Here is a 7,947-nt window from a genome sequence, read left to right on the forward strand (position 1 = left end):
AGGTGCCACAGGTCACCTGTGTGGGTAGGAGTCCTCTGCTGGCCTGGGGACTCCCTTCCAGTTCTTGGAGACCCCTCTGTTAGCTCATCTGCATGGCTTCTCTGCAGGATATGCCTGTGAAGGAGGCAGGGACAGGTCTCCCCGGCATCGGTGTCATGGTCTGGCCCTGGCTTCCTCCCTCCTCAGACTAACCTTCTTTGGGGGCCTCATTCTGTGTCTGGCCTGTCATCTGGCCAGGCCACCTTCATGCATATCAGAGTAGGGCTCTTATCTCCGAATCCTGGTGATACGTGGTTGGGACTTTTGGTCCCTTCCCTCCTAGAAAGCCTCTGACTTTCTCCACCCGCTCCCCGGAGCTCTGCGTAGCCCGTGGTGGGTCTCCTCCTGCTCATCTCATGACCCTTCAGTGCCAGTTTCCCACGTGTATCCACCACATAGGCTGCTGGGTTAAGGATGCAGTGAGGTATCTGGGTCGGACTACTTTGCTCAGAGTTTGTACCTGGGTCTGTCTGACTCTCCTTGAGGGCTGAGTGTTGCCTGGCTCCCCCACGGTCAGTGATGAGTCCCAGAAGCCCCGGGTGCCGCCCACCGCGAGCCGCGTGCTGGTGGTGGCAGTGGGTCTTACGGTCAAGCGCCCTGCTCTTTCAGGTCCAGGACCTGCAGCTGGAACGGGAGATGGCACTGGCCACCAACCGGAGCCTGGCCGAGCAGAACCTGGAGCTCCAGGGTCCCCTGGAGCTCGGCCGCTCGAACCTCTCGGACAAGTACCAGGAGCTCCAGAAGCTGGTGGAGCGGTGCCAGGAGCAGAAGGCGAAGCTGGGTAGGCGGCTGGCCCCACGACGGTGCACTTGGGCGCCTCTGGTAACACAAGGGCCCTGTTCCTGGCTGGGTTGGGAGCTGCTGGAGTCACGTGGAAGGACAGATTCCATCTCCCTCCCCAGGACAGGAAGGGGCCAGCGGTTACTGAGGGTCACCACGTCCCCAGCCCTGTGCTGTGCTTTAACAGCCATCTCAGGGTAGGCACTGCTGTCCCCCTCATGTCCTAGATGAGAGGAGTGAGGCGCAGAGAGAGTCAGGAATGTGGCTGGGGCTCTGCGGCTCCACAGAGGTGGGACTGGAACCCAGAGAGCCTGCAGCCTGCATCGGCCACTCAGCCAGCCCTGCTCTGGCTCTTTGCAGAGCTGGTTGGGCTCTCTGTGTCCCAGCCTGCCGTCTGTGAAGGTGAGGGGCTGTCCTGGTTTTGAAGGTAGAGGACTGGACACCCAGGCAGGTGAAGAAACTCCCTGGGAGACAGAACAGGATTGGGGTTGGTGGGTGTGCCCCGAAGCCCAGGGCTTCTTGCTTCCCAGGCTGGCATGGGGAGGCAGGGGAGTAGGGTCTGGGTTGGGCTTGGGCGAGCTCCTCTCTGCTCAGGAAGGTGACCTGAGGGAACCGAACCGAAAGGTGTTCTGCAGCAGGGCCCAGGGCGGCGGCTGGGCCCCAGCATGCAGGGAACCCTCAGAGAGCCTTGTGGAAACCGTGGCCTCCGATACTGAATCAGGAGGCACTTCTGAAATGTCAACCTTTCTGCCCTCCCTTTCAGAGAAATTCTCTGCAGCACTGCAGCTAGGGACCTTGTTGGACCTTCTGCAGATAGAGAGCATGAAGATTGAAGAGGAGTCCGAGGTGAGATGGCCAGTGACACCCCTGCTCCCTTGAAGAGTCGGCCCCTGGAGCGGGAGGCCTTGTCCCGAGCCCCGAGGTCTGCGGGCCTGTGGGGGGCCGTGGGACCGGGCGTTAGTAGATGGTCAAGGTGGATGACATTTCCTCCTGTCTCTCTGTGGGGCCCCTTTTGGATGCAGAGAACAGGAGCCCAGCCTCACTGGCTGAAGCGGAAATCCGGAAATCCGGCCACAGGGCAGCTGGCAGTCCTGGGGGATGGGCAGTGCAGCAGGACCTGAAGCCGGGCCCCCAGCCACTCCCCTTTCCTGGGGCTGCCTGGCCTCTCTTCTCCCTCCCTCTGGGCCTCTCTTTGGTCTCCACATCTCCACGCTCTGGGTGGAGGACGCTGCGGGGTCCCACAGCCCCTGGGCTGGCTGGGCTGGCGATGGGGAGATCTCATCGTCCTGTCAGTCAGCAATACATGCAGCAGCTGCTGTGAGCCTGGCACAATACGGGGGTGGGGACAGCAGTGGCCATGGCACGTTTCTGGCGAGGAAGATGGACTAATAGCCATGTGCTTGTATGACATATCCGCAGTGATAAGGGCCATAGAGAGAACTTCTCAAATGTAGGCCAGAGGAGGCAGGCAGCTCCTGGGCCCAGCTGACCCCGACCTGGGGGTATTTGGGTGGCCTCCATCCCGACAGACCCCTGTTGCCACTGGAGTTTATGTCTTCCAGGCCATGGCTGAGAAGTTCCTGGAGGGCGAGGTGCCCTTGGAAACGTTTCTGGAGAACTTTTCCTCCATGAGGATGCTGTCCCATCTGCGCCGGGTTCGGGTGGAGAAGCTCCAGGATGTGATGAGGAAGCCCAGAGCCTCCCTGGAGCCGGCTGGTGATGCTCCACCTCCCCGCCCACCTCCCCCACCTCGCCCCACCCCCCAGGTGCCGCCCCCTGTGGCTGAGGATCTGCAGTCACAGCCACCGCCAACGCTACCGCCACCATCAGCGGCCCCTCCCTTTCCTCTGCCCTACAGCCCCTCTCCAGGCCTTCCCGCGGGCCCCATTGCCCAAGGTGCGCTCCAGCCGGCCCCCTTCCCTGTGGTGTCCCAGCCCTCCTTTTCCTACAGTGGGCCTTTGGGGCCCCCGTACTCATCAGCCCAGTCGGGGCCTAGGGCTGCTGCAGGCTACTCCTGGTCCCCACAGAGGAGCATGCCACCCCGGCCAGGCTATCCTGTGGCCCCCACTGGTGCCTCTGGCCCTGGGTACCCCGTGATGGGGGGCCAGGGCCCCAGTCCTGGTTATCCTCAACAGCCCCCGTACCCCTCAACAGGAGGAAAACCTCCCTACCCGACGCAGCCCCAGCTCCCGAGCTTCCCAGGCCAGCTACAGCCCCCAGGCCCCCTTCAGCCTCCCTATCCCCCCGGGCCCGCCCCTCCCTATGGGTTTCCACCGCCTCAGGGGCCTGCCTGGCCGGGCTATTAGACATGGTCCTGGCCCTTGGCCTTCCCTACTTCTACCTGGCGCACAACCTTTGGCCCACCCACTGCTGAGATTCGAGGTTAAACTGGAAGTGGAGTTGACTCCCCCATGGTCTTGTGTCCCACACGGGGGGCCTGGGGGCACCGGGCTGGGAGTGCACAGGCCTGGAAAGGCGCCAGCCGGTCCCAGCACTGGCTGCCCTCTCGGGGGAAGGGGGCGCCTCGTTTCTGTGACTGGCTTTAGCTTTTCTGGTGCTCACCAGGCTGGGAGCTCAGTCCTCACCGAGGGTGCCCGGGAGGGAGCAGATGCTCGCGTTTGTGGACCTCTGCTTGTGCCTGCACTCGCTCCTGGACGTCTGAACCCCATGCGGAGTTCTCTCGATGACAGGGTGGCCGGGTCTCTGTCTCCTGCTCACCCCCTCACTCTCCTCTGGGATTTGGCATGTTCAGCTGAGGGCTACAGCTCTTTGTGTCTCTCAGGTCCATTCAAGAATGGCCTGCCCTGCACGCCATGTCAGGGTTGGATCAGGGGAGAGAACAGAGTTATTAGGAAAAATACTTCATGATTTTTAAGTCACACAAAGCCATAATTGAACTCTCATAGACTGGTGTCAGATAATCTTGTTCTGTATGCTAGTTTGAATGATGGCAGTGGAGCCAACGCAGTGAGGAGGCTGGGGATTGTGAGGTGGACCCCAGACCTCGCTTGCCCTGGTTAGAGGATCCAGGGGGCTGCCTTGGACCCTTTGGCTGGAGGAGAGGGAGCAGCTCTGGCCCAGGAGATCATGATCACATAGGGGGCTCATTTAGGAGCGGAGGGCCGGGTCACCTCCCCAGCCCCCCCTCTTTTCCGGTGCCCTCCACTTCTGGCTGACCTCTGAGGCCCACCCCGTGCATCCACTCCTTCAGTGCCTTGAGTCTCACTTGCAGCAGCCCCCTCCCTTCATCCCCTTCCTTTGGCTCCTGGATGTAACTCACTTCCCCCACTCCCAAAATCCCTCCTAAGACAGACATCAGAAGATACCCTGACAGTTACTTCCCAAATGGTGCTTTGTAAAACACCATCACTACATCAGAATCCGTTTCTTTACATCTCTCATCTTCAGAATGTAAGGGGCAGGGATTGTGACTCCATACCACATGCAGCCCCCACCCAGCACACTGGGGGTTTTCAGCACGGTTAGTAAGAGACATGACAACAGACCAAAGGGAGGGTGTGATGAGCAAAGCATTAATGTGGTTGTTCCCGACGTGAACCAGGTCTCAAGGGCAGACTCTGGAGCTGCTATCAGTTAGGAAGTCATATGTGCCTTGAAATGTCCACTACTCGAGTACCCAGCATCTGGTGGGCCTGGGTGGCTGGGGGCCAACGGGGAAACTCGACCTCTGGAGCCTGCCCCGCTCCCGGCCTGCGTGCCATCGGTGGGTGCGTGCGATCGGATGCTTGACTGGCGATGTCGGTCTCTTACCAGTTGTGCTTGCTTCTCAGAAGTTATTTATACAGAGAAATCACTAATGGACTCTTCCAGTTCGAGCGCTTATGGACTGGGTGAATGGTTGCTGGGATGTTTGTGTAATTAATTGCCATAATAAACTTTGATGAGTTACAGGTAGGTTTGTGGCTCCGGTGAATTTAAGAACGGAAGATGTGGCTGCCTGTGAGGCATTGATTTTGTCGACTGAAAGGAAGACGGGAAACATGAGAGTTGGGGATTTCAGTTTTATTCAGAGGCCTTACTAAGAATTATATCTCGGTGGCTCTGAGAAACTGCTCCACAGAGGTAGGGGGAGAAGCCAGTATGCGTATGATTTTGGCCAGGGTGTACGTGCAGTCAGGCACCTCTAGGTGTCACCCTAGAATCGTTTCAGCTCCTCTGTGTGTCTCAGTTTCTCCTGACAGGCTAAACCCTCCCTGGGCGCTCAAAGCACTGGATGGCCCGTCTCTACGTGTGGCTCCCTGGATGAGCTAGTTTTTCAGATTAATGAGCGGGTTTCCCTGTGGGACTGCTGCATGTTAGGAGGATTCGCCTCCGCCATTCCCGGAAATTTCTCAGTAAATTTCTCAGTTGTCCGAGAAAACCGTACCTGGCCAGGTGGAGCTGGGGCCCTTTGGAGCTGAAAGCTCTCATATGGTATCTTCACTTTCGTACTGGCAAACCCTGTAAAATGGCCAGTTTGAGGAAGGATGTCAGGCCAGCCTCCTACCTAATCTCCCAGTCCGAACCTTCCAAGTATCTTTCAACTGAACAATTTTCTCAGTATCTTTCAACTGAGAAGTCAGGTACTTTTAAAACTAACACTGAATGGACTGTCAACCAAGATGGAAGATCTGAGACTCAGGAGAGACTCACCCAATCGTCTGGGCTCACCGAGGAGGCAGATGGGCACAAGGGGCCCTTGCTGGTACCAAGGCTCCAGATCCTTGGAGAATTCAGGCGTGGAGGGAAGCTGCTCTGGGTCCCTTTGTGGTCACCAAAACTGTCAACTGAAAGAAAAACACGACGTAAGAGCTATGGGCTTCAGTTTTATTCGGGGACCTTACTATAGGACAGTTGCCCAGGAAACAGCCTCTCAGTAGCTCTGAGAAGCCAGTGTATATATGATTTTGTCTGAGGAATGTGTGCGGTCAAGCATCCATCTTGGTAAAAATTACTGTTAGTAGTGAGGATGTCACAAACCAGCTATCTCCTTTAATGATCTGTTCTCTGTATGGGAAGGTGCAAGAACCTGGGTTCATTAACATTTTTTTCCCTAAGGTATCTATTTAAGGAGCCTGTTTTTCCAAAGCACGGAGTGCCTTATCCCGTTTTTCACCCCACAGCCTTCCAGGGTGCACTGTCTGTCAGCGACTGCAGTGGCTAATGATTTGATTCCCCGTAGAACTGGATGATGGGCAGCATTCTTTGCTTTGCGTTTTCTCCCGCAGCCTTCAGGATCCTGCCCTGCTGAAAGGCCTCTTTGATTCCTCTTCACAAAGCCCCATCTTTCTAGATATTGTCTCTTGAGCTGCTGCCCTCCCCTGCTCCTGCACCCCCCGGGCCTGGTTCTTAAAGCATTTCCCTTTCCGTTCCTACGCCGGCCGTCCCCTCATCTGAGGCATTTTCACGCTGGCGCGGGCACGTTTCCCTGGTCCTGGGGGAGAGCTTGGGCGGTGCCAGGCCACAGAGCCCCACTAGGGGGCGTGCCGGCCTCAGCGGAGCACAGGCCGCCGCAGTGCTGCCACCTGCTGGGCTGGCCAGGCCCCGCAGCTGGGGTCAGAGTCTCATCCCATTTCTAAACTGGGATAGAGGGGCAGCAGGCCGCTGAACTGGCTGTGGAACCACGCAGTCTTCTGCCTCCCTCTCTAGCTCGCCCTGAGCTCAGATGGTCATCGTGAGACCTGAAAGAGTGCCTTCTGCTTTCAGGAGGAAGTGCAGCTTCAGGGAGTCAGGAGGCCAGGTTTCTAGGCCAAGTTTCTAACGGACCCTCAACTCAGCCCTCTGCTTTTCCTTCCCTGCAAGGTGACAAGGGCAGGCGGCCTGAGGATAAGGCCTGGAGGTGCCGAGAATCTCCAGTATTGAATACTCAGTGGGCTGCACCGTGTATTAACCGTCTATGGGCACTTTCTTGTCCTCATAGTGGCCCTTTGACTCCCAAGTTTAAACAACAGGAGGAGACTGCAGGGTGGGTGGTTCAGTGACCAGGCCACACAGCCTGGAGGGATGGTGTGGAGACCAGATTTGCAGACTTGATCTGGCTTCAGGGGCTCCTCTGAGATGCCTTTGTGGCCCCAGAAGTTGTCAGGCTTCGAGAGGCCACCATCTGGAGAAAAGCCTGGGGAATCTAAGCCCACAGGTGAATCTGTCTGAGGTTGGGTCAGAGGGTTACTGCCCTTTGCTGCCTCCTGAACTCTTGCCTTGCAAGTGTGTCCGGGGCTGAGGATGCAGGACAGCAGGGAGAGCTAGGAGGCTTTGTAGGAAGAAGCTGAAAAGCTCACAGGGTTGGGGAGGGGGGCATCAAGTCACCTGCTCTGAGTTGGTCCCAGGGTGGTGGCAGGGTGTACCCAGGTTCGAATGAATAGAGGAAACGCCACTTTCTAAGCCGCTCGGTGGAGAGCTGCTTCCTCTGGTCACTCAGTGCATGTCACCCGAGCTGCTCTCTGCTGTCCCTTCTCCCCAGGCCCTCCCCACCTTCACTTTGGCCTACGGGTCCTCCCCACGCCCTTCCTCTCTGCATTCGCTGCATGAAATCACTGGGCATCCTCTGCCAGACCGCAGTGGGCCTCTCGCTGCAGTGTGGGCTGCTCGGGGACAAGCTCTAAGTGCCAAGTTCAGAGCCTCACAGAGATTCCTAGCTCGGTGAGAAGGACACTTTGCTGTGTTCGCTTGGTGAGGCCATTTGAAGTGCCCTTTCAGCCATCAGGTTGTTCCACTCAGTCCTCCCAGACCCAAGAGGCCTGACATGTTTGAAGTTAGACCCGGTACTTGGTGATCCGAGCGAGCTTTCCTTCTGGAGTCCCCAGTTTCCTTGACTTAACGTGAGGAGAATGTGCTAGACTCAGGTTGCCCGTGAGGGTCAGGTGGGCAGCATGATGTAGGGGAGGGGGCTAGGCTGTGGGGCTATACTGGTGAGCCGCCCCCTCTGGCGGAGGCGGAGGGTGTACCTGCTCTGCTCTGGCTGGCGGGCTGCAGGCTGGAATGTGGACCCAGGTGGGCCCAGGTCCCAGCTGGGCACCTTCCCAGCCGAGGGAGACGTCGTGAGTTGCTCACCAGAGGAGCAGCGCTGACCAGCGGCCCGCGGGCTGTGTCTCCCCACCAAGACTGGTCCGTGACAAAGGGGCCTCCCTG

General features: G+C 58.0%; 1 protein-coding gene across 9 annotated transcripts in view; it reads left to right on the forward strand.

Moving 5' to 3' along the window:
- VPS37C (VPS37C subunit of ESCRT-I) overlaps positions 1 to 4,730 on the forward strand; it is a 35,966-nt gene extending 31,236 nt beyond the window's left edge. For all 9 annotated transcript variants that reach the window (XM_064492288.1, XM_064492290.1, XM_064492292.1 and 6 more), the window contains 3 exons: positions 649 to 820; positions 1,583 to 1,665; positions 2,382 to 4,730. In XM_064492288.1, the coding sequence (XP_064348358.1) occupies positions 649 to 820; positions 1,583 to 1,665; positions 2,382 to 3,125 (999 nt within the window). In that variant the 3' untranslated portion in view covers positions 3,126 to 4,730. The remainder of the gene's footprint in view (positions 1 to 648; positions 821 to 1,582; positions 1,666 to 2,381) is intronic.
- Positions 4,731 to 7,947: the final 3,217 nt, after the last annotated feature.

The sequence above is a fragment of the Camelus dromedarius genome, chromosome 12 (genome assembly GCF_036321535.1).
Source record: "Camelus dromedarius isolate mCamDro1 chromosome 12, mCamDro1.pat, whole genome shotgun sequence".
NCBI lineage: Eukaryota > Metazoa > Chordata > Mammalia > Artiodactyla > Camelidae > Camelus > Camelus dromedarius.